Source organism: Falco cherrug, chromosome 5, assembly GCF_023634085.1.
Source record: "Falco cherrug isolate bFalChe1 chromosome 5, bFalChe1.pri, whole genome shotgun sequence".
Classification (NCBI taxonomy): Eukaryota; Metazoa; Chordata; class Aves; order Falconiformes; family Falconidae; genus Falco; species Falco cherrug.
This window is the reverse complement of record NC_073701.1, coordinates 7194776-7220859: the sequence shown is the minus strand read 5'-3', so window position 1 is coordinate 7220859 and position 26084 is coordinate 7194776. Positions and strand designations below refer to the sequence as shown.

Below are 26084 nucleotides of genomic sequence, written 5' to 3'. Positions count from 1 at the left end.
ATGATCAGTGTAACATATTCTCCTTTTTTCCCAGTCTCTCATATAAGAGAATCAAGAATTTAAATCCTCAACCATTAATTCCAATCCTCTACAATTACATGTTATGGTTAAGTACTTAGTTACAGTATTCATGTTATTTTTCTAATTATGGAACACAATTTCTCTAAAACACATGAAGGATGCTGTAGTGCTGTTCCCTGCTCTGTGAAGACAGGTTTAGCTTTAGAAGACCAGCTAAATTTTGTCTTTAGGGGAATATATCCTCATTTAATGCATGTTTATAAAGATGCAGATCATAAATTATATTATTGTACTCTTAATTACATGATCACAGGTTAATTCCTCTAAGAGCAGTCAGTAGTGCTCAGCACGTGCCTATCTGCCTCCAGTAATTCAAGAGGAGTCTGACAGTGATTTTAGCGAAAGCAAAGCTGTTCCCTGACTCAGAACAGCATTTGTAACACAAGTCACCTCACATAATAATATCTGAGCATAAAGTTTAGGTGCTTTGCGCCTACTCAGTCACTAGTGGCAGAACTAATGCTGCCATGGTCAGCTGCTGAATGCTGGGTCTCAGACTTCGAACTATAAGTTTAGTGTCTGCATGTGATCCCACAAAGCTACGCATACATACATCGCTCTATCTGTGCACACCCCATTACAACATTCAACCTATATTGTACTTACAGAAAACACATTTTTGAAAGACTCAAAAACTTGGCCCAACATTAAAGGTGATGGCAATACTCAAAGATAAGTCTTCTTTTATAGAGACCATTCCTCCAGCAAACTTTCAGCTTTCAATTTCCAATTTTTCAGAATTAAAGCTCTTCAGAGGAACACTGAATATTTTTTTTCTTTTATTAGGATTCTGAAATGTTTTCAATTTTTTCCCCACACACATTCTTATTCAGGTCTTCCATTAAATTTTCAATCTCCAGTAGAATCAATCTGGAAAATTTCAAGCAGAATGCTTAAATTTCAGAAAGTTACAAGAAGCTGGAAGCAGAGGTTTGAAAGGAAACACCTACAAATCCTGAACCAAAGCTGTCAACAGCACTTCAAAGGAATATAATGCCTACAGCATCTTCAGATTACTTCACCTCATAATAATCTTCCGAAAAGCATTTTTAACAAGAACCCATTGGTTGCCTTGGAATCACAGCTAAGAGAGAAGCCAGCAGATACTGTGAGCGTTAGCACCAAGGACTTTGTGAGAATGCTCCTAAGACCACACATGCTGCACCTACCTTGAACAGTCAGAGGTTATAACAGTCAAATAACTATTTATGATCCTCTGAAGCAAACAACTCTGCTGACACATTTGTTATTCACTACTGTGGGCACTTGAGGCAAACATTTTTTCTACACTGCTGTTTAACCAAATGTTGACATTAAAATACAATTTTTTCTCAGATTGTGTCAAATATTAATTCTAAGGTAGTTGGACTAAATTGTTTTCAGCTAGTACAGATGTGTATATCCTTTATTCTAAAGTCAGACTAATGACAAATTACATGTGAACAGAAGTTCTCATGATAAAAGCTGTTCAGCAACTTCCCATTAGTAAAGCTCTCAAAAATTAAAAACTTCTGTTGGGCAGAGGAAGCAAAGTCGGTAAGTAAATCATGTTCTTAAACTGCCAATCCTAATGGGCTTTTACAGGTTCATCTTCTGAAGATTTGTTCTACAATCCACAGATTTACTTCTCTCCCAGAGCGTAACACTTCCGTCATCACAGTTTGAGCAGACTATGTTATTCCCCAAAGATGCAAAGGTCTCTGCTGGATGCAGACAGTGACTAAGAGATTCCAATCCCATAACACAGTTTTGGTCAGGCTGCTTACTTCCACCCTCACAGCTGCCCCCTGCATTAGTGCATTTGATGTTCAGCATTTTTTAAAAAAACAGGAGGTTACATTTCCCACTTTATCCATTTGTAAAATGGGAATAATCATCATCCTTCCTTTCACAGAAGGATACCAAGGTTTAACAGTTAAAATATCCATACTATTTAGGCATTGTAAGTCTCCCTTGGCTCTCCCAAAAGCATGGCAGAGGCAGCTCACTGAGTTCATCCTAATTTTCTGTTTCTGCAGACGCTGCATTACAGCACAGGAACCAGGAATTTGTGGAAAAAGTTAGAAAGGGCTGCTAAAGCTGCCCAGCCCACTGTCTCTGCAGCTGGCACCAGGAACCACTGCTAGTCCAGAACGTCAGTAGGTGCAAGGATTGGATCCAGACGACAGTTCCCCTCCTCCACCCCCCCCCCCCCCCCCCCCCGCCCCGACAGTGATGTGGGGATCTTCAGTGGTTCAGTTATCAAAGAGTGTACCCTAGCAGAGACCATCAGACAGGGTGAGGACAGCATTGCTATTATGTAACTAGAAAATATTCAGCATAGTTCAGTCCTGCTCCCCCATACTCCAGTAAGAGAATAAGTAGCAAGGATAAAATAGGAGGGATACTAAGTTTAGTGAAGGATCATACTTAAAAACGCATATTTTCATGTGGAAGAACAGGTATCCAGTCTCAAGCATGCATGCCCACATCTCCCCTCTTCTGCATAAAAAATGTGATTTTAAAAAATAATTAAGGTAGTTAAAGTTATTGAAGAATCCCATAACAACAGGCAACTGGCTCTGAGAGAGCCACTTCTTCACAAATACAGGAGCACCCTCTGGTGCTCAAAGACAGGATTTAAACCTCGGGAATTCTGAAATGATCAGTAAGAAGCTGCCCCTGCCATCTCTTCTAGTGCACTATGCCTCACAATTAGTAACCTTGTAAGAGGAGGTAGAAATGACTAAATTATAAAGCACAGATCACCACAGCCTGAGTGATGAAGTTCTTTCACAGAGGAAAGCTGCTGACATGCACACATGGCCTTCTTCAATACCCAGGCTCCAAAAATGCCAATGCCATGTGTTTCAAATGCACACCAGAGCTGTTCACTCCAGGACAACTTGCAAGGGCCACCTCTCAGAGTTCTCTTGTACTGGGAACATACTTCTCCACTAGGCATTAGTGTGAGAAGAGAAAGAATTTCTATCTTTTGTATGTGCTCATTTGATCAGGGGACATTCTTGCTACACTTGCAACTACTTGCTAAATTCTCACTCTTAGAATTAAGCTGCGGCAGTGTGTTCCAAAGCCCAACTATACTACTCCCTTTGACAAACTTTACACTGGTTTTTTCTTTCCATTTTGGTGGCTGGGAGAGAACTACTGGTTTCCACCCACAAAACCCCACTGACTGACCCTGGTGTGTTGCGTAGGCACCAGTGCCTCCGGTTTCAATCTATGTAAGGACACAAGTGAACACAAAATAGTTTGGGAGGATTAAGCCAGGCCCACTTGGCTGACTTCCAGGAAATAGTACTTTGGGTTATTCCTGCTAGCCACAATTACAGTTATAGGTCAATGTTCATGGAAAAAGCCCTCTTGAGATTCACAGCAATAGGGGTCCCCTACCACCACTGTTTCTCACCAGCCAGTTACTGATTAACAGAGTATCCCACCTGGATATACTAACTGGATGTACTAGATCGCCATAGTATCTCAGAAACTGACACTTAAATGCTCAACTGAACAGCCAAAAACACTTTTCAGAGGCACACTATTCCCTTGGCTTAAATGAAACAGGCACTAACAAACAGAAAAAGAAAAGGTTCAGGTTTTAGTATTTAGCCACTGGCCACCAAGACAGTCAGGAGCTGGAGAACATGACACATGAGATAAGCCTGGGCGAACTGAGCCTGCTGAACTTGGAGAAGGTTGAGGGTGACCTTACTGCTGTCTAAAACTACCTAAATGAAAGACACCATAAAGACAGAGCTAGACTCTTCTCAAAGGTGCACAGTGCTACCAAGAAATGAGACGGGCACAAGCTGAAACATGAGACATTCCAGTTACATATTAGGTGGGAAAAAAATTACTAAGAGTGTGGTCAGACACTGGCACAGGCTGCCTAAAGGTGTGCAATCTCCATCTTTGGAGATGTTCAGGCCCTGCTTGGAACACAGCCTGGAGCAGCGTGGTCTGATTAGACCTGTTTTGAGTAGGCTGGAGGTCCCTTCCAACCTAAATGATGATTCTGTGATTCTTATTATAGCTTGGTGGCTCCTTGCCCAAAAGTAATGTCTATCCTTCCAAGCTTCTCCAGAGCCTACACAGATCTGTTGGGTTGATATATTAACAATGGTCCAGATGTGCTTTCAAAAAACTATGAACTCTGACAACATTCTTAATTATAAATTTTATCACACCTGCCTGGAACAATTCTTTAAATAAGCACTGGCTTATTTTTTTACTTATTTTTTACTGCCACCTGAAAGAAAAGTAACTTTTGTAACTTGTAACTTTTCTTTACTCCTGACAATGGTTCACTGAGTAATTCCTGAATTTCTTCAGTTTCTGACAACGTAAAAAAAACCCCAATGTACAATTAGAACAGATGTGTCAAAGTTCTTCAGAACTGCACCTACAACCCTAAGGATCCACAGAGACAACTCTGGGTGATAAAGGCAGATTAGTATCGAATTTATCATTAGGTAATGCTAGATAACTTTTACTATCATACTGTTTGAGCCACTACATCAAAAAAGCCATCAATGCACCTAAAATTACTTTTCAAGAGATGTCAATTTCTGCAAGCCAAAGCCAAGACTTGGCTAGAGTAGGAGGTAATTTATCCCATGGATTCTGAAGCTGTCAGTTTTATATTTGTAGGGTGGTATTTTACATAGCACATAATGTCATAAAGATGGCAACATCAAACCCAAAATCAGCTCCTGGAATGAAAGAAAATTATATTTTTTAGCAGTTTTCATTTGGCTGACAGAGGGCCAAAGACTGTTATCAGCTACATCTTCTGTAATGTACATAGCCTGTCTGCTCCAGAAGTAAATCAGCAGAATTTGGAAAAACTAGTTCAAGAAGACACCATGTCATATTTTTGATGCTCACAGGAAGACTCACCATGCAATAAGCATTTAAAAGCTACCCATTAGCATTTTGTTTATTTTTTCCTCATGCTGCATACAATGTTTTATTTTTCCCTGTGATGAAATGCTGCAAATGACAGTTAACCATTAAGGAAACTTGTCTTTGTTATTGTTGGTTCTGTCATGCAAAATCACAACTGAAAGGGTCAGGATGCTTGGAAGCTGAAAAAAAAAAACATAATCAATGTAATCACCAGCTGGCTTTCTAGTAAAACTGAGTCTTGTTTTAAGACCAAAGAAGCAAATTTTCTCAAGCATTAGGAAAGTGACTTTTGGGGAGATCTTGCATCTTTTCCTAGAGGAGTTAAAATGCTTTTTTTTTTAATGGCAACTATTTTGCAAAAAGAAGTACATAATTTGAAAATTATTAGAAATTATTTTACAAACATGAACCGGCTCAGGAAAGTCTACTAGCAGGAAAGAGTTTTGTCTATGATCAGCTCTGAGTGACAGCTCTTCACCAGTTAGCCCATCTTACCAGCTAATCCAGTATGGTTGAGATTACCCGTTCCCAAATGAAACTCCTGTAAAACAAGGTATATTCCACAGCTGCCCCATGAACTGTATTGCCTTTATAAAGACTTAGATGAAAATTTGATCACATCACAATATGCTAGACCATGAGGAAACCAAGACTCACTGTTGTAAAATTCTAGAAATGGCTGATTCACATCCTATTTTCTAAGATACATTTTCCAAAACATGAAATAAGTCTTTTCCACTGATGAAGTGTTTTTAAAAATTAAATATTTTTCTTCCCTGTCTAAACTGAGGATTTCTATGTTGATATTCTCTAAGCTGGGGAGTTTACCAATTAGTTGATGATAATAACAACAACAACAAACATATACAAGTTGTAAAATTTTCTTGTTGAAGTGAGCTGAACTGCTCACATTCAGATATATTCAAGATTGTGGTCAAAATTACAAGGCTGCAAGCTCTGGCAACCTAATTCAGAAGAGTCTACTTTATTATATTTTCCCCCAGCTTTGCACAAAGAACTAAGGTGACTAGACACTCAAATTCCACTAACCATGTGCTTCTACATCCACAAAATCTAAGCCAGATGGCATCATATTAGACAAGTCACCTGGCTTGTATGTGCCTCCATTTCTTTATGGGCAAGACAGAAATAATACTTGTCTATCCTTTTGTTCAAAGAGTCTTTGTAAGTTAGACTGCAGTTGCCAGATGTGCATTGTGTTAAAGAGTGGAGGGAAAGGAATTCATTTAACTGCACCTATGTACAGCCTCTCCAAGTGCAATAAAGCTCCATATCTGTGTGACATGCTGCTCGTGTACAGAAGCCATTGCTCTCTGGCAAATGCTGCATTTCTATGCCTGGAACACTTTCAAGTGTCAGAGTGGACTAAACTCATCAATAAAAAGAAACTAAGGTTGTTAGGATGATGGTCCAGTATGTCTCTGCATGTGATGACATGAAAGGCACCCTTAAAGAAGAATGTGTTCCAGCAGCCATGAGAGACAGCACATCTCCGAAGATAAGCATGTTTCCCTTTGGGAATCTACTGCTTACCATCCACAGCAGCCATGTGTCACACACATACAATCAAGATGCCAGAATCCATTTTTCTGATTTGAAAAACTGTCATCTGATGACAATGAAAACTGTTTTCCAATGATTAACAGACCTTTAAGCCAAAGTGCTGTCATGGAAAGACAAATAACTGCAGAATATTTCAGAACATTTCTCCCCTCACCTTGGCTTTCACTACAGTTATGTGTCCAGTTTTACAATACACACAACTACTTTCAACACACTGCTTCCATATGTCTGAAGTCTAACACAAAAACACTCCAAACTGATTCCACTCAAAGTTACTACATTTTTCTTCCTGTGGCCACAATATGACTTGTAACAGGTTTTTTTCTGGGTAGGTATATACTTTTAAAACTAATGCAATCTATATGACTGACTAGAAGCAACACAGTACCAAAGGTTGGCCAAGCTTTCTAGCAGAAATTCATTACTTTCAGAACATAATTAAGTTCCCAAGGCTAGAATCCAGCTTGTAGATCAATATTTGAATCCACCAGAAGAGTCTTCTTTGATTTATTGCTCCTGAGAAGAGATGTTTTGAAAATTTGAGATAGATCAGGTGTGTAAAGTCATGGTGCCTAACAGTCACATAACTTACCCCTTCCCAGATGCTGTGTCCCTACCTAATTGGGCAGCACACATTTCCAAAACATCTGTTTTCCCATCATCCTCCAGCTACCAAATTATTCTTACTGTATTTTAGAAAACTGGCAGGAGGAAAGGTACATGAGTGGGAAAAATGGTGCCTTTCTAAGTATGAAAGAAATAAGCAGGACTCTGTAACACTTGAAAGACCAGAGAAAACCAAGAGGGAGTGAGGTCCCAGGGTGCTGGAAATGGGCAAGGGAGGCAGTCAACCTAAATGCAGCCTTTGGGAAGATAATGGAATGAGCTATTAAGCACTCAGTCATTAAGCACCTAGTAAGACAATATGATAATAAAAAGAAGATAACGTGCATTTGTCAAGAACAAATTTTTTCCAACACAGTGAGCAAGGGAGAAGCTACAGATGTAACAAATTTGGCTTTGATTGGGCTTTTAATCTAAGTCACTTGTGAGTCTAACAAGCTGAGTAGGGAATTCTGGCCTAAACTGAAGAGCAGTTATGACTCCTATATGAGGCAGTCATTAGGAATACTTCTCTAGCAAACTGGGAGCCAAATAATGTTCCACAATGATCTGCCATGCACCAAGCTTTATTTCATATTTTCCTTATTACACTGACAATGAAACTGAGAAAATGTACTTTCAGAATCTAGATCGATAACAAAGGTGGGAAAGATTGCAAGCAGTTTAGTAAACGGAAGCAGAACTCAAAATGATAACCTGAAAAGTCTACAGAAAGAGACACAAAGTACTACACAATGATGATTAAGAAAACAAATTCAAATACAAGGGGAAAAACTAGCCAGACAACACAGGAGAAAAATCTGAAAGTTACAGTGGGTTGCAGTTAGACAGTGAGAGTGCAAAGAGGTACAGTTGGAAAAAAAAGGACAGCAATCTTGGCACTATGAAGATCTAAGACACAAGAAACAAGTGTTTTGCTCTGTTCCGCAGCAGTGAAACACACAGCAGTTGGCAAAAAAACCTACAGATGAAACACCACATTTAGAGAAAAGAGTGCAGAGTGGAAAAAATCTAAACTTCAAAACCACATGATCAGTATGAAAATACTGAGAGAACAAAATTTGTTTAGTGTGGAATAATGTGAAAAGAGGAAAGGGTGAAGTTATCTTCAAGTTCTTCTGCACATTAAATACAAAAATGGAACCTCTTTATATCCGCCAAGGACAGAACAAGTAATCACTGGCATCGTTTGCAGCATGCAATATATCAGGGAAGAAACTCAGTGAACTATAAAAATCATCATGTAATGGAATTATGTCAACAGATCATGCAATTCCTGTCACTGAAGGCTTTTCAAAACAAATTAAACAAATTCACCATGAAACATTTGGTTAGAGGTTGCTGTGAGATTTGGCACCACTTTAATGAATCAGTTAACTTGGTGTCACCTCAGAAACTAAGGGAGGTTAGAACCACATCACACTGACAGTGACAGTCAACTACAACAAAGCCGATGTTTTACCTATGTAGCATCTGTGCAAACTCACAAAGCAAGACTTCCACTGATGTGAACAAATTAAACACGGGAATTGAATATTTTGCAGTTCTGCTTGGATAAATCAAAAGATTTATAAGCCCTGTATTTGGAAATTAACAGTAGCGTTCCTACTGAAGTGGCAAATGCTGATCTTAAGCTTGTGTTCTGAAAGCAAGGTGCAAACAAAGTTGCTGTATAGGCTGGAGCAGGTAGGGCAAACCTGAGCTGCTTGAGACAGGTGTTCAAAGCTTGAGTACACCAGCAGGTGCATCAGCTAGGCTCTTACACATATCTTGCATATGCACTTGAGCACAAAATTCGATTCCAAGTTGTTGACTGTTATCAGCTTCGCAACACCGGTTTCTGCATAGCAGCTTCGGCAAAGAGTACTCAATCAATTGTGTTACCAGTGCAGACTGTTTTGGTTTTTTTTCATTAGTGCCCCCGCAACGACATGATGTCATCTTCCTTTCATTACTAAACAGCAGATCCTGGCAAGAATAAAAACTGTCACCCCTGAAATATATTCCCTCCTTAAAATTCACCAGCTGCCTTCCCGCGGGGTCCCTCATGAGTTTGTGAAGTAACCTGCTCCACCTGCGGGGCCAGCGGGCCACCAACGAGCCCTGATAGCAGCTCAGCACGACCCACGTACCGCGCCTCACACAGTCCCTCAGGAAAGAGCGAGAGGCCGGGCCAGGGCAAACCTCGAGCCAGGACAGACCTACCCGGCGCCCGGTGGGGCAGGTGGGGGGCAGCGGCGGCGCCCCCCCGCCCCGCTCAGGCCGCCTGCACACAGGGAGCCCCTGAAGGAAGCCCTGGGCGGGCCCCGCCGCCGTTACCCCAGCACCGCCTGCCCCGGGGCAGAGCTTCGCCCCGCCGCCCGCCTCGGCAGCCGCCCTGCGGAGGGGGAACCGGCGTGAGGGCGCGGAGCCGCCGCCACTGACCCCCACCATCCCGCCCCGGCCCCAGCCCCCGCAGCGGCGCTCACCATGGCGATGGCAGCCGCGGGCAGCCCGCCTCACCCTGCTGCCGCGAGCGCGACGTGACGCCACGCAAAGCCGCGCCCTGGCAACCGAAGCCCCGCCCACGCGTGCGGCCCAGCGATTGGCTGAGAGAGAGGACGTCACCCGGGAGCGCTCCGCCCGCCGCAGGAAGCGGAAGTGGGAGGCGGTGACGGTTGTGGCAGTTGCAGGGTCCGGCGCTGTGGTGCTGCTGTGCGCTCCGGTAAAGGCCTGGGGGTTCTGCCGCCCTCCCGAAGGGCGGCCCTGTCCCCGACCCTGAGGGTGTTGCGGCCTGTCGGGACCAGGGCAGGGGGGTTGGGGTGGCCTGGTGGTAGCAGGGCCGGAGCTGGCTCCCTGGGGCGCCCGAGGGGCGTGGAAGGGCTCGGTCCGTGTTGACCGGTACCGCCGTGGCCTGAGAAACCTCATTTCCAGGGTGGTGGGTAACGTCCAGCTGCCGCTTATCGGCGAGCTGTGGGGCTGAGGTGAGGGGCGCCCGCTGAGCCCCGGCAGCCGGGCCGCGGGTGTCCGGCGCTGGGCGGGTGGGGATTTGCCCAGGTTCTAGTGGGCCGTGACTCGGTGGACACGGGATTTCCTTGCGTCGGTGTCATGGGGGGGGGGGGGGGGATGTCTCAGGGCACGGCGGTTGCTCAGAAGTGCAGTCGTTAACGATTCGGCCAGTGGAGGAGTGTTACCTGTGGGAATTAATAAAAGTGCTGAGGCTGCACCTAACAGGACAGTCAGAACAGTATTACAACACGAACGCTGAAGGAGCAGGATCATCACCAGGTGGTCTCAGATGAAGTCGGTTATGATCAAATGCTCGTAACCAGTTGTTTATTGAGTATTCTTGCCTCTTGCTGAGCAGGTAGGCTTTCATCCTCCTCGTTCTCATCAAACGTGTAGAGATCCTCAATCAAAAATGAATGAACAGTAGTGGGGATTAACACATCGTGGTATTAAATGAGCAAAACCATAACTGGCTGTAGAAGCAACAGATAGCAAGATGTTACTATATGTATAGTTTGAGAAAGTTAAAGGAGGGAAAGGTGTTTCCTTTGTCTTCTGGTCATTGCAAAAGACAAACCTGCCTTCTGCAAAACAAATCATGACTCTAGAAAGCTGGAAGTAGTGTGCGTGCTGCTGCTGTTACCTTTTAAGGGCAGAGAGCTGTAGCCACGTGAGTCAAAAAAGTTGTAGTTAAGCCTTTTCAGTTAGCGGTATAATCAAAGGAAGTAAGGGCTTTGGGTCATCTCCCTTGAATAGCAGGAGAACTGAAGGAAAAACCTCCAAAACCAGGAGTATGCTGATCTCCAAGTAATGTAGTTAGTGACAGACCCTGGAAAAGGGGGATGAATGACCTGGAAAAGTGAGACTGGATGGACCTGCGGATAAAGGAGGCAATGGTCAAACAGCATTGGTGGATAAGGGAGAAAATGGCCAGGATGGCAATCTGGGCCAAACTCAGGGTAAGGTTTTACTGTTAGGATAAACTAAGCATGTGCAGCCAGTCAGGACACTTGACTTCTGCTTTGGTCGGATATTGGCTCTCTGAAAAAAAGTTGTATTAGCAAGCAGGACTAAAGAAATTGTGCAACCATGCAGTTGGCATAGCTTCCTGCTCACCTCTTGGTCTGCTTTAAGCACAGTGTGGGATTTCCCTTTCTTGTGGTCCTGTGATGATCTTAGGTTATCTCTGCATAGTTGTGCAGTTGTACTCTGGGAGTGTTAGAGTTTTAAAGGGCAAGATGAGGGCTCACTGAAAAGACGGAGACCAGAAAGAGAAATTTGAGGAATGGAAACTGGAACTGGATGACTAGCAAGAGGTGAAGATGACCAGCTCCTAGTGAAAAAAGAAACACGTGCCAGAAGAATTTTCCCTTTTAACTGTTTGGGTCCTGGTGTGGCTTTTATCGTTCTGGGGTTGGGATTTTTTCTTTTGTTTTGGTGTTGGGTTTTTTTTACTATGCTACTGAATGGAGTTTAGAGGTTGTACTAGAAAATAGGGTAATCAAAGATTAACTGTCACTGTTACCTTGCTAAAGACCTTCTTCCCCTCCCCCCCATCCCCACTTCGTTTCCTCCTCAGACTTATGTAATTAGGAAGAGCTGACTGCTAAAGAGAAAATGACGTCTCTAGAAAAAGGTAAGTGGTTCACATGACACCTAATCAGACTGGATTAAAAGTACTTTAACTTGAACTCTGAAGACTAGAGTTACGCTATGTGCCAGCTCCATTCATCTGAACTTACTCCTTTGCTGTAGGTATTAGGAAGTAGTTATGTGACTTCATTACTGCAGTGAAAACCAGAACTGCCTGGATGCAACAGTTAATGTAGTTTTCTAATCCAATGTTGTGTTGAAAAACAAGTTTGTCGCTGGTACTGTCATCTGTCTGTACACCGGTCTGTCAGTCCTCCTCTAGTATTTAAAACCTGTTGGTACTGATTCAGCCAACTTGAAAGTAGGGCAATATAATAGCGTTACTGCAGCATTTTTAAAATTCATCATTTGGATAGAGGATGCAGGCTCACTTTACTGCCTGCAGTATGAGGAAAAAAGCAGTATGTGTTGCTGTGTTCTAAGAAAGGTTCTTTCTTTCAGCCATTGTGAGGAAACTATTACAATAATATTCAGCTGAAAGCTTATAAACTTAAATCAATTTCAGTACATTATCATACATACTGGGCAGTTCAGAGAAGGCAGCAGCATTACTGGGGATACTGAGGTCTGTTGATTAGAAATCAAGCAGAACTGGCTTGTTGGCTTTTCTTAAACCTTCACATGGCAACTAAAACACACGGTAGACAGTACTTAAAAGTCTGCTAAACTTTAGTAGCTATGTAGCTGATAGCTGCTTTTCATTTAATTCTTGTTTTTAAAATGAGACTGCTCTGATTCTGTCAGCTCCCAAAACCTGGTTTTTCTTTCAGCCTATAAGTAATATTGTCAAGAATTTTCTCCATACTAGCTCTTTTTCCTGTCTACGTTTAATCTTGTATGGCAGCAGGAAATTAAAATCAATACAATTCGTATCAATGTTTGTCTTGTACTGTTAATATTAATGAGCAATGCACGCTTGAGTAAGGACTTGTCTAACTTGTGCTTAATAATTGCTGCTGCAAAGGACTATTTTACACATGTAGCATGCAATTAAAGTCTGTAACTTTGAAATACAGAAATTAAGTGAAGAGTTACAATGCAACTATAACAAAGTGAAAGAGGTAAACTTTCCCTCCGTTATTTCTGAATTTTAGTTGATGATGTCTCATCGCCCATCCGAGGACCTGGTGATGGCATGGAAACAGAGCAGACAGCTGAACCTGTGGAAGTAATCACTGGAGCCAACATCACGAACCATCACATCCACCACAGCCCACATAAAAAGACAGTCTCTTCCCTGAGTCCTGGCGTTCTGCAGCTAGGGAAAATACATGCTGATAAATCAGTGGAGATTGAAGCTGTTCGTATATTAGTCCCCAAAGCAGCTATCACCCATGTTGTTCCAACTAAAAATGCTAAGGTAGCTAAATCAGTGGGACATAAAGGAGACACATTCCATCAGTCAGATGGAGCTGCAGATCCCAAGAAAGAACAAATAGAGCTGAAAAATGCAATTGAAAAGCTAAAGAATTCAGAAAAGCGGTTGCTACAGGATAAAGAAGGTCTCTCTAATCAGTTGCGTATACAGACAGAGGTAAGAAATAAAAGGTATTTTCTCTTGCAGAGCTGAGCTGCTTTGGTTTATATAAGCGGTTTGTGAATGTGACCAAAGAGAACTACTGTGACACTCTAGCCTTGAAACAAATAGTTTCCCTTTTGAGCTTATCAGCTAAGATACAGAGTGGAAGTACATCTAAGTAATCCGGTACTACTTCTCTGACAACAGATGGAAAGAATCAAAGGCTTAAAACTGGGAGAAACACATTAGAGGGCTGCAGGAAAATGGATGTTTCATGAGGAAAGATTTTGCTCCTCAACTCAACTGCTAAGTGAAAATTGTTTTGCCATAGAAGGGGTGACTGTAATTTTCTACGTAATGTAATCTGTGGATGTCTTGTCTAATCCTTTATCTTACTGATTCAGGACTTGAATACTACTGAAGCTTTGTTTCTTGTAGCAGGCTTCTTCCTCTTTGGCCACTGTTAGAATTTAAATTAAAGAATGTGTTAAATGTGCATTAGTCTCAAATGGTTGTCCTCACTAGACTGGATTGTGAGGCTTAATATAGTCTGTGTTGGATGCATCCCATTATGGAAAGAGAAAAGCAATTTATTGTTAGCAATTTGCAATAACTTGCACTGCATTCTGGAAGTAGGAGGTGTTTCATTCTATATTGATAATTACAGGGCAGTCTGGTCTAATTCTAGGTGAATCGGGAGCTGAAGAAATTACTTGTTGCTTCTGTTGGGGATGATCTGCAGTATCACTTTGAACGGATGGCTCGTGAGAAAAATCAGCTAATCCTAGAAAATGAAGTCCTGGGCCGGAATATGTCTCAGTTGTCTGAACAATTGGAGCGCATGTCTATTCAATGTGATGTGTGGCGAAGCAAATTCCTAGCAAGCAGGTATTCCCTCTTACAGAGCTGTTAAAAGAGCACTCTCCTTCAGTCTCTTGTTGCATACGCCCGTTGCAGTGCCTGGCAATGTGCTTATATATGCAGCTATACTGACACCTGCTATGAAATTTGAGTATACAGAAAAGGTGCAAAGAAAATAAGTTCCTTGTAACTCTGAGCAGTTCTGCTTTTCAAAGGTAATACAGCGGGTCTTAAAACTCCTAAACCCTTAACTACAGTTCTTGTCAATGTAGCAAGAAAAGCTCTTTATTTTGATAGACTATGTGCAGTTTAGGGTTTACAAATGCCTTCCAGGACAGCTGTCTTGTCTTAAAGTTAACTAGCTTGATTTTCATCCCCACCCCCCAGTATCATATAGTCATCAGCTTGTGAAGCAGCTGATTTGGTTAAGAACTCTGCTTCTAGTGATTCAGGAATCTACTGGGAAAAGCAGCTCAGTATGGAAGAAAGAATGGGGTGATCTCTTCATTAAACACGGGTTGTGTTACTGCTAAGAATCCTACTGTTATTTCTGTAACTGTAAAATCTGGTGTGAATGTCAAAATCTCATTTGACAATGGATTAGACTTTTAACTTGCTAAGTGTAGTTGTCTTACCAGATCTGTAAATAGCGTTCTAGGATTTTTAATCTTCTATTGTACTCGGATATAACTGACTAAATTTTAATTATGATGCTTAATGCATATTACAAAAGACCTTACTGCTTGAAGGAAATGATAATAGAATACACTTTCCTTCCTTTAATTTGCTGGTCTTCAGAAGTTGCAGCATATTGAGGGAATGGTGAGTACTTGTGATAGTCCTCACTAGGCAAGAGTTACTATCCTAACTTAATTTGTTTTAGCGTTAATAGGAGATTGTTCTGAGGTGAGGGATGGGAGGCCCTAGCAATGTGTTTGAGTCACACCCTTCCATATTGTAACATTCTGGTTCATTGAGGTCTCAGATTTCTAACTGGTGGTTGCTTAAATGTCATTCTGGTTTTTGCATTTGCAGTATTGCAGGCATTTGAAATACTTGCTTGAGGGGTCAGTGCCAAGCCTCGTGGCATAGCAAAATGTGACAATTGTCTCGTTTGTAGCTCTTAAATGCTTCTTTCTGGTTCATGTAGTGTCTGGTTATTGCCCCAGAGGAAAGTGAAGTGGTGAATCAATCCAGTCTGTAGCCATAGCTGTCATCTTTTAGAGAGGAGTATGAAAAGATGTGACTACAGCATACTTGAGAACTGTGTTAGTAAAACAAAGTGTATTTGGCTTTTTATCTTGGGATCCTTGTCCACTATGTTCACTTACCCAAGGTATTCTGAAATACCTGTTACTAGATTTGTGTTGTGATAAGATTGTTTAAAGTGAACAAGTCAAAACGTAATCTTGCACTTGTGTTGACTGTAGTTGCACAGAAATTATTCTTAATATGTGTCCTTTGTAATTAGGTCAATACAGGCTTTGCCTGGGGGAGGGAAGCAAGAACAGCAGCTTAACCCTTAGTTTAAGCTGACAAATTATGGTCTGTAGTATAATAAAGGTGACTTTCAAACTGCTCACTTACACTACTGATTGGACGTTTCTTTCGCAGGGTTATGGCTGATGAGCTAACCAATACCAGAGCAATTCTTCAGCGTCAAACCAGGGATGCACAAAGTGCAATCCAGGACTTGCTGAATGAACGCGACCAGTTCCGTCAAGAGATGATTGATACACAGAAGTATGATTTTTCTAATCCAGCCTAGCTCTGTGCAAACTTCATTTCTGTCAGTTTATTCTAGGCCAGAAAAGAATCAAATAACTTTCTTCCATTCCAGTGACATTCACAAAAATCAGTTATGCTGATGGATAGTATGGTCACTTTTCAGTCTCAGAGCTGAAAGAGCCAAAGTAGCATTAATTCTTTCTTCATTCTCTGGAGCTGTGAGGTTTTAGGGGTAATATAATGTAGAACTGACATCCCTCATATCCTCAGGCTTTCTCTGTGTAATCACTTACTCTCTTGACTGCAAGTCTCCTCTGTGGCCTTCCAAAACATATACACCATCTTCTACCTGCATTTTAGTGATTAACCTGCCAGATGTCAAATAAGTTTTACCAGTATTAAAATACTGTGTTGCTGAGGCCAGGAGAATAGTCTGTTTGCATCCCTTTCCCCTCCCCGCCCTTTTTTTTTGTTGTTGTTGTTTAACATCCAGCTCGTGCAGTAAGTCTTGGGAAGGGACAATTCCTGTGAAGTATTCTGCATGCTGATAGTATAGAGTACAAAAAGCGCTAATAGTGCTTTTTTCCTTTCTGCACAGGCTGCTGGAGGAGCTGATGGTTTCTCTTCAGTGGGGGAGACAGCAGACATACTATCCTAGTGCCCAGCCTTACACTACAACAGAGCTAGCAGCTGTGAATTGTAAGCTAGCCAAAGCTGTAAGCTCACATCTTCTTGGAAATGTTGGCACCAACAGTCCAAAAAAGACTTCAACGGCTGTGGAGTTTTGCAGTACCCCTGCTGAGAAAATGGCTGAAATGGTAAGAACTCGTCGTACACCTCAATGTGTCAGTAGTCTTCTTTCCAGAAAGAAACACTTTACTTTGTGTTAACTATTTAATATATTGCCTTTTTAAAAAAACTATATGCAGGGAAAACATGCTGAATAGAGCTGTCTGTTTCCCTCATTTAACAACAACAATAAAACAAAAAACCACCAAAAAACACAAACCAAAAAAACCCTCAGAAACAAACAAAACTGGAAGAATAAGCAGAACAACATAAATAAGATGATACATACTGACTGTTTCCTTCTCTGTTCCTAGCATGACAAGTGACAGGGTCAAAATTTGTTTACAGTTAGTGTGTCAGGAGGAAGCCAACTGAAAATACTTAGCTGAATTTAAAATGTGAGTGGAAAAAGAAATTTAAGCAGGAATAAATCATAACACCTCAGCAGTAGTCTCTGTTGCCCTAAAAACAAGTTCTGTTGGAAGTGGCTGGAAACGCAGAGAGAAGCTATATGATTATCTTTCAAGATAGGGTTCCACTGCAGGAAGCTTGATGTTTAAATAGCAAACTAGGCTGACAGTTTAGTCTGGAAGCAGTTGAGTTGAAGCAATAGTTGAGCAGCAGGAGGCTCACAGTGCTTAGTGATCTGTGGTGTTCTTGCCTGGGTTTGCTCAACTCTGCTAAAAAGATTGAATTTTTTTTTATTCTCAATAAAATCATAACTTGGATTTCTGGTGGACATACTTTATAAACAGTACTCAGTGTCTTTATATTGAGGGTCTGGATAGATTTAGTTTTCAACTTGGGGAAAAAAATTGAAAAATTGCTTTTGAGCAGAAATCCTTCCTAGCTGTTAAGGAAGGACAAAACCCATTAAACTGAATAATTTTTTTTTTCAGTCTCAATTTTTCCATCCTTAGGTGCTACGTGTACTGGATCCAGCTGCGCGTACAGAAACAGCGACAGAAGTTTCTTTTTCCGAGACTCCTCCATCCTCCTTCCTTTCCACAAAGAAAAGTATTGGAAGGTTTCACCCATATACAAGATACGAAGATGTAACTTTCAATTGTTGCAATCACTGTCAAGGAGAGCTGATAGCCCTTTAAAAACACAACCAATGCAACTGCACGTGCACAGTTTCTGAAGAGTTACACTAGTTGATGTTCAGCAGGCTTCCCTTTTTCCTATTTCTTTCCATAATGGGTGGGTTTAACATTGGAAGTTATGCAGTTTCTGCTTCTCTACCTTTTGAAGTTGGGATTCCTTAGCCTCTGGGCTACTTTACTACTTTTCAGTAAAAAGCTACTTATTTCTACAAAGGCAAGACCAAAAATGTATGCTGGTCCAAGCTGTAGAGCATAGAGATGCCCTTGACTATTTAAGGTTTACAGTCTTATAAGCAAATCCCAACAAATTCCTTTTTAGAGGAAGACAAAAGTGTAACTATACCAAAGTAAATGAAGTGCTGATAGGTTATGTTTAAAATAAATTTTAAACAAAAGGCAATGGAAAACAGTCAGTTCCGTGCATTTTTTTAATCTTAGCCAAGGCGACAAACTGTCCCCAAGTCTATGTTGAGCCTTTTAAATTTAGTAATAAAAAGGAATATGTGCAATGATTCTTTATAGCTGTAAGTTCTGCAAGTAAAGAGCATATGCAGTGTTGCAGCCCTCCTGGCAAGAAAGGGAGAACCTGAACGAACTCTAGCTATAATATATAAATAGTAACTGATTTTAAATTGATTCTGGGAAACTGTGCAGGGTAAGATTATTCTTGTGTTTCCGTAAAGCTAAAATAATGGCTTTTCCATCTGTTTCTGCTTCTGGCATGAAACTGTTTCATAGCTGATCCTCAGCAAAGACAGACTGATACACCTTCTTTAGCACACAGTGTTGAAACCTGACAAGCGTTAGAACTCTGTCCTTGCCCAAGGTCTTCCCAGCTGTTATGGGAAGCTGAAGATAAGCACTAAGTTTGCACAGGTGCTATTAAAAAAAAAAGTATTTTTTTACTTACATGATTTTATAATCTTGATGTGGGTTCAAAGAGAACTTTTAGTGGTTAATCTGCTAAATCCAAAGAAGCATATTTAAGTTGCAAAGGTAAAGAGGAAAGGTAGGAGGATGCAAATACATGTTTTAATTTCTTAGTTTCACTTCCAGATTTGTCATAAGTAGCTGTCTAGTTTGGAGAAACCTTTCTGAAATGGTTGCTTTCACCCAGTTTTCCTTTGAATCTCATACCATGATCAGAATATGTAAGTTGTTAGGTTCTTGCTGTTGCTGGCCATGCTTTGGTTTGCATGAAGAAAGCTACAATAAACTTTCTTTTCTTGCTTTCAGGTTGCAATTTTGGACTTTATACAGCTCTCTCTGACCTTGTGTTTTCTTTGCAGCATAAAAGAAACTGTGACATTGAACTGTAAACCCCTTCACGCTTCTGGTCTGAGGTAATGAACCAAGAAGCATTTATTTGTGGCTTACTACAATTAGGGAGATAGTGTGAACCTTTTCCAACTTCTCCCTGCATTTGCTTGCTGGACAAAAGAAGCATCTTTCCCTTGGTGTCAGGGGAAGGTAGAGGAGGGAGGAAGGCACCTGTTACTCGTGTTTCTCAGTAGCATGTGAAATTTTCATTTCACATCCATGCCCTTCATCTGTGCTGGCAAAAGCTGCAACACAGCACCCTCTGGTCAAACACCAGTGCTCTCTCAATATGCCTATAACTATCTCCAGAAGGGTAACGGAAAACTACTAATCACAGCTTTGCTTTGTATCTACTACACTTCTGTGACACTACTTGCAGCAAATTATTTGAATGTGGAAAAATGTAAGAACGATGCCAGATCATGAAATATGGTGGACACATAGCTGGACAGAATGCTTCTCATCTTCCACTAGTTTTATGATTTCATTAGTGGCCTCAGCATGTTCTCTGACGAGACCATTTAGCTGGGTACGGTGATGTAGTTTATTATAATTAGTTTAGCAAACATGAACATGTATACAAGGAATCCAGTTTCCTTTGTATCAGTAAAGGTCATAACTCTCACAACCTTTCCATGGAACTGAAAACTACTGAATATGACTCACAGACATAAGTTTCAAAAACTGTTGCGTGTTCACATACATGTTAGCCTTCAATGACTTCTTTCCCTGAACGAAAATAAAACAGTCCTCTGATCTAGCCAGAATTAAATAGAAAGTGGTACAAGAAACAACATTTTCCAACAACGTAACACCTTGTACAGTCTTCATCACAAGCAGCAACAAACAGCAATATAAATCCAGCAAAAATTCAACATAATAGCCTGCATCCAGGAATTCATGGTGGAGTTGAGTATAAAGTGCCTTTTAAAGACAGAAATGTATATTTGCCACCCTCATACATAGATCTCATACTTATTTAGATTTGGTCAAACCAAGAAGATCCCTGAGTTATACATAAAAGCAGGCTTTTCAACAAAATCACAAATAAATAGATAGTAAAACCATTGTCAATGAAACTAATTATTAAACTTGCTTGAAAGCTTTAAAAACACCACAAAAAGTCAGTAGCTGTAAAGAGCAAAAGCTCAAGCTATAAAAATTAAGAGTGTTGCCACGAAGAACTCTGTGGTTACATCAAACTTTCAACTGTAATGGTCTGTGAAGCGAAAAGATTTTGGCTCTGAACTAATACAGTGGATGTTCTGCATCTGTTTTGCTCTTCTGGCTTCTAATCTAAGCTGCCTTGCTCGCTCTTTAGCAGCTAGTTCCTCTGCTCGTTTTTCTTCTCTCTTTCTTTTTAGCCATCTGTGGAAAGAGAAAGAGGATTAGAACTACTGACAGTTGCAATTGCAAGTTTTATGCCATCTGTTCAAAGGAGGCTTGCCCCCATTTAACTAGTCACCTTGTCCTGTAGGATCAAGTTAGGTGTCATGGCTCAGCCAGTCTAAAAGCCCACCATTCCTAAAGATAGGAAGCACCACTTTTCCATCCCAATTCTGCTGTTTCTGCACCCACACTTACCTCCCCCCTTTTGTTGAGGAGAAAAAAATAATTTTATAGGATGAACTTTCTGCTTGTTTAATGAACTGAATCAACCCAAGCCTGTTCCAGAACAGGCAAAAAGGGGTAAGGGAGTAGAATCTCCCTTTCTGAGCAGAAGTCAGTCACTATTTCAGCTCAGGTTCTGACAAGCAGTTTTGTAACAGTGAACCACCAACATCAAGGAATTAATTTATTTTTGCTAGGGTGTAAGTTTATGAGGGCATATTCATGAAGAAAAAAGCCCAAAACAAAAAGGACTTCAGCAGTAAAGATGTACCATAAAATAACCACAGTCTTAAGCTGATAGACTACAAAATTTTCAAGTATGATTCCCTAGGAATGACCCTACTCACTCTTTAAAGGCTCTGTTGCATTCCTCTGTTCTTGGAAAAAAAGCAATTCCTTCAGCTTGGCGTCTCAAAATTTCTATCTGTTTTTCTTTCATGTGTTCTTGGTGCTTTTTTTTAAGCCATAACTTGAAGGCTTCTTCTGGATTCCTGCTCCTCTCCTATTTAAAAAAAAAAAAAGAAAAAAAAAAAAAAGACACATATATATACACACAAGGCTTATCATTAAATGACCTTTATATTAATCACACTATACTAATTTTTTCAACTCTGCTGGCATCTCCCATCCATGAAACATACCTTATAAGCAAACTCAAGCATATGTTAATCTGGCATGGAATACACATGAGCAAGCATTCAAAGCCATATGTTTTAAAAAATACTGAAGTTAGCTTTTCAAGCCTATTGCTACAAGGCAGAGGAACTTCAGAACACAGCATCTGAATCTTCAGGTTTTGGTCAGATCACGTGCATCAACTGTTTGTCATCACGTTCTGATGGTAAGGAATACATTTCAAAGGGGGTTTGCTGCAGGGTTCAATCAAGTCATTCTCCTGATAAAAAAGAACATCACTGTATCTCCTGTGGTTTTATAGCTATTAAGTTCATAGATGCAGCTTCTGCACTGCAAGCCACCCTGCCAAGCAGAACAATCCTAAGCATGCAAGTCGATCTGACTCTTCACTGAAAACAATGTAACAAAAACATTTCCTATTACTGTAAATTTTCATATGCTTAGCTAAAAATACAGGGTCAGAATTTGCTTTCCTATTTAACAAGAGTGCTGCAGATCCCAGTCCTACATTATGAAGATCTTACCTTGCTGTTCAAGTCTTCTAGCTCCTTTGCACGACGGATTCGCTTTTCTTCTTGCACTTGTTCTTTCTTCTTCTGTAACCAAGCTTTAAAAACCATCTCATTCTCTCTTCTCTTCTGTTCTTCTTGCTCCCTTTTCCTTTCTTCTTCCTTAAATGGAATGAAGAATGAATAAACGTAGCTTTTAAGAGAACCATCCTAATCTGTAAGGCCTTCATAGACAATAAGCAAGCCATTTGAATTAGACACAAAAGTACTGATGAAACAAGGAATATTCAAAGAGTCCATCATAGTTTATGCTACTTTTAGGAAGAAACGAGTTTGAGCACTTCTGTGGTTCATGTGACATTCAGATACTTTCAGTCTAATCCTTTTTGTGTGATTACCTCCGTTTCCATGATACATCACAACTTACAGACATTTCAGTAGCAACAGATGAAAAGACATTTAAAATTAAGCCTGCCCAGCATCTCTGACTGGCTTAAAATTGGTTCAAACTGGTGCATTTTAAAAAAGAATGCAGCTCTCGGGCCTGATGGACCACTAAACCTTCAAGGATATTTAACTACCTATGGACTGCAGGCACTACCTTATAAATAAGAGATTATTTTTTTTCCTAGACATAGAAGTTGTAATGTATTTATTTAAGGATTATTAATAGCTTAACACTTTTTTCAGGTTTACAAAATGAACTGATTTTTACAAAATTAAGAAAGGAGTGGAGGGTGGGGGGAGTGTTTGATTGCTTTTCAGCTAACAACCAGTATCTACAAGAGGGAGAAAGGTTTTCAAACAATGCTTTGGAAAGCTGATTAGGACATTTTACTAGGTTTTGACTCTCTGATGCGGAAGCTACAATTCCCACTCATTTCAACGCTCAGAGAAATCTGTTCTTCTTGTGAACAGATGATGTTCCTCCCACCTACACACAACTTTCAGACTATCCTCCAAATTTACGATTTGTAATTTACTAAAAGAAACCCTACCACGATGAAGCAGATAGATTCCAGTAATGTCAAGAAAAGTTTCATGCCAGTGGCATCCATGACAGAATGGAACTCAATTAAAGAATGAAGAAATAAGGTGTTACATTCTTACCTTTTCGTAAGTCAGCCAACAACAGAAGAGATTTAGCACACACTGTTAGGAAAATAACCTTCCTCACTTCCACCACACTACCTTTTACTTTAAATATGCAGAGTATGGTGTCAAGAGATCTAGTTGTGTGTGTACAAGGAAAACACATCAGTAACTCTTCACTTTTCGTACCCCTTGTTACTGGCCTAAGCCTCAGCAAACTCTTGAAATAAAGCTGGCTAGACCTATTTCCACAGATAGAAAGCAACCTTAGAAACTACTTAGCCAGCTTACTTAGAACATCGTGGCACAGAAGAATGGTAGATGCTTCATGCCTTTTTTACAGACCAACATAAGTTACCTTTTTGCAACTGTATTATCGTAATGCAAAGTGAAGAAAAACATCTTAAGTTTTTAAAATCTTTGTTGAAGATTTCTGAAGTTCCTGTTACAGCTGTCAGAGGCTGACTATTAAGTATTATTTTTTGCTGAATAAGGAGCTGAGAAAGAAAAGGGTTTTTTCCCCAGTAATATTTAAGATACTGATTTAATTTTCTAAAATAAAATTTGGGTGAGGTTTTTTTCCCCTCTCAATTACTGCCCTTTATAGATATAAGAAAAATAACCTCAGTACTGGAAATATTTTCTTCTTTTTGTCCTCTGTGGAGGGCCCAAGTAAAACCAAATAAGAAGGAAACGTAGTATGGATTAACAGAAAGGAGGAAAGAAAACCTGCTTTGCAAAAAACTGACTGAGAAAACTTACTACAAACTCACCCATGAAAAACCTTTACAGGAAAAAATATCCAGTTATATTATCAGTCAACATGAATTCACCTGCGCGCATGTTATATAAGCAACAAGGCATGGCACTTTCAAAGTGAGCTGTATCTTCCATACACGTTAAACACGTCCCTCTTTTCACAGTTCTCGTGGTCATTCTCCTGTGTAAATCTTACTTCATGACTGAACGCTCTCCCATATGATAACTGCCTATTACAGACTTCATCAGCACCCAAACATGCACCTGCATTACTGTGGTTAATTTAACTTCCTGCATTGCGGTATAATCTGTGGAGATGAGACACCATGTGCTACGTTCCAGTAAACAGTGGGCCTGTAATGACACCTAGGTAAAAACAGAGTCAATAAGCAAAAGCAGTAAGCACAATACAGCAGAAGGCAGCCTATTTATGAAGGATATATTAAATACTTAATTTCTCCTGTAAGCAAGGCATGATCCTATACCACTCTGTGAGGTTTTTTTTTCTTTTATTTCTTTTAAGGGAAGGAGTTTTGAAAGATTCTGTACAAATTCCAGAGAATTAATATTAGTAGTATTGTTATTGCTGCCTCTCTTGTAATGGAAAAATGGTGTGAATGCCCTGAACATGTGGTCTCTGTGAAGCAGAGGAACAGGATGGTCACTGTGATCTACTTGTTGCCTCTGTATCTTTACCTCTTTCCTCAGTTTTTCCTTCCTTTGTTCTAGCTGCTTCCGCAATTCTTTTTGTCTGGGAGAAAGACAGTAAGTGGTGCTTCTCACAGGCACATTTGCAGACTGTGCCCTCTGTGGAGTCTTCCGTTTTCCCAGACCTCTTGCAGCATTGATAGCAGAATTTGGACGACGCTTAGGGTTAGATGGAGGCTTAGGGAAATAGACACAGTCTTCACCACCACGAGAAAAAGAATGTGCTCCCGGTCTTGCTGGAGGCACTTCCTTCATTCGAGAGACAGTGCCAAAAGGACTGTAGTGTGAAGATTTTGGAGATGTATGTTGAGTTTCAACATCAGTAAAAGAAACACTTACTGGGGGCAAAAAGCCCTGGCTTTCAATATCACGTAAACTTAAGAGTTCAAACTTCCCATCTTTTTCAACTAGGATTTTGCCATCCTTCTTGTCCTCATCCTTGCCAGCATGTGGTGAAAGTGATGTGCTTTCCTGTCCCATTTCATTAGAAATACGCAACCGAGAGAGCCTATTTGAAACATCATCTCCTCTTGCAAGGTCAATTTTACAAACTTCAGCATCTTCTAGAGGAGGAACTTCAAGATCCACCAACTTATCCTTAAATTTTAATTTTCGCTCTCTGTTCTGATCCACAGGAGCCTGGTTCTCCAGCAGTTTGTTGGCTTCTTCAATCTTTTCCAAGATATAACGCTTTATTTCTTCATCCTCTTCCTCATCTAGTTCCTGCTGGTTCTCCAGCTTGGAATCCTGGACAGAGCTTTCACTATCAGTATCAGATACACGGTCCCCCTGCTTAATATCAGACCTGGATTCCAAACTTTCTTCACTGGAGGATCTCACTTTTGCATCTACATCTGCCTCTGACAGCTGCTCTGGATTTTCTTCCATTTCCTCATTGTCTTCCTCAAATTTGTCTGTAACTTTAACAACTTGTGCTTCAACGTGCTCTTCATTTTCTTCAGGATTCTAAAAAAAATTAAAATAAACTAGTCTATTCTCCAACAAAGAACAGTATCAGAGAAAGAGAAAAGAAACAGTGAGAGAAAAGAGCAGTACCAACTACCCTAAATCTAAAACAGGCTGTCAAATAGTGCATGTCATAACTAACAGCTTTTTTGGCACTAACAACTCTTGCAGTTTCTCAATGTTCACATCTGCACAAAGTTTAACTAACCATGGCTTGCGCGGTAAAGTCATCAGTGACAGCATACAAACAGAACAATGTGTGCTGCAAACACTGAAAGTAACCCAGAAGTACTTTTGAAGCAAACATTATTTTCAGTGAACACTGATTTTTCTGTTTTTAAGGCAATTGCAACCAAACTAACCAGTTCACTGAACTGTTTTTCACTATAATTCCAAATAACCTTCCTTGTCAAAATTCAGTGAATGTGCCTATCAAACCGTACTGAGTTTTGTGCTTATCATTCCAATCTAAATAAGACAACTAGTACTTAATTTAACAAATACCTCTCTTTCACCAAGGTTTTCTTTTTCTTCTTCATTAATTAGCCATTCGAGGTCTTTTTCAAAATCATCTTCATATTCTCCGCTTTCTGCTAAATCACCCATATCTGCTGGATCTCCTTGATCTTCCTTTTCACTCAT

The 26084-nt window shown here is 40.5% G+C and overlaps 3 protein-coding genes across 5 annotated transcripts in view; 1 reads left to right on the top strand and 2 right to left on the bottom strand.

Moving 5' to 3' along the window:
* Positions 1-9792, bottom strand: part of NME7 (NME/NM23 family member 7) — a 94861-nt gene extending 85069 nt beyond the window's left edge. The window contains exon 1 of the mRNA XM_055712678.1: positions 9666-9792. Coding sequence (XP_055568653.1) covers positions 9666-9668 — 3 coding nt within the window. The 5' untranslated portion in view covers positions 9669-9792. The remainder of the gene's footprint in view (positions 1-9665) is intronic.
* A 6-nt stretch (positions 9793-9798) lies between these two features.
* On the top strand, positions 9799-19084 carry BLZF1 (basic leucine zipper nuclear factor 1). 3 transcript variants are annotated; one of them, XM_005433355.4, is made up of 7 exons: positions 9799-9901; positions 11765-11821; positions 12933-13372; positions 14046-14245; positions 15833-15961; positions 16545-16764; positions 17656-19084. In XM_005433355.4, exons 2-7 carry the CDS (start codon positions 11803-11805, stop codon positions 17839-17841), a joined length of 1194 nt encoding a protein of 397 aa, XP_005433412.1. In that variant the 5' UTR covers positions 9799-9901; positions 11765-11802; the 3' UTR covers positions 17842-19084. The 3 variants fall into 3 exon arrangements, with proteins under 3 accessions (XP_005433412.1, XP_014142250.1, XP_027672793.1); XM_014286775.3 differs by having other exon boundaries at positions 17635-17769; XM_027816992.2 differs by lacking the exon at positions 9799-9901 and adding an exon at positions 10336-10543.
* A 603-nt stretch (positions 19085-19687) lies between these two features.
* CCDC181 (coiled-coil domain containing 181) lies at positions 19688-26084 on the bottom strand. The gene is made up of 5 exons (XM_027816991.2): positions 25947-26084; positions 24465-25442; positions 21933-22079; positions 21120-21274; positions 19688-20529 (listed from the first exon to the last, which is right to left on the bottom strand). Exons 1-5 carry the CDS (start codon positions 26082-26084, stop codon positions 20367-20369), a joined length of 1581 nt encoding a protein of 526 aa, XP_027672792.1. The 3' UTR covers positions 19688-20366.

What these genes read in the sequence shown, in the direction of transcription:
- BLZF1 (XM_005433355.4), top strand. An exon ending in AGTTGCGTATACAGACAGAG is followed by an intron (nt 13,373 to 14,045) that starts GTAAGAAATAAA and finishes GTCTAATTCTAG; the next exon opens with GTGAATCGGGAGCTGAAGAA. An exon ending in AGCAAATTCCTAGCAAGCAG is followed by an intron (nt 14,246 to 15,832) that starts GTATTCCCTCTT and finishes TTTCTTTCGCAG; the next exon opens with GGTTATGGCTGATGAGCTAA.
- CCDC181 (XM_027816991.2), bottom strand. Translation starts at nt 26,084, where the DNA reads ATGAGTGAAAAGGAAGATCAAGGAGATCCAGCAGATATGGGTGATTTA. An exon ending in AGGAAAAACTGAGGAAAGAG is followed by an intron (nt 22,080 to 24,464) that starts GTAAAGATACAG and finishes ATTCCATTTAAG; the next exon opens with GAAGAAGAAAGGAAAAGGGA. An exon ending in TAGAAGACTTGAACAGCAAG is followed by an intron (nt 21,275 to 21,932) that starts GTAAGATCTTCA and finishes TTTTTTAAATAG; the next exon opens with GAGAGGAGCAGGAATCCAGA.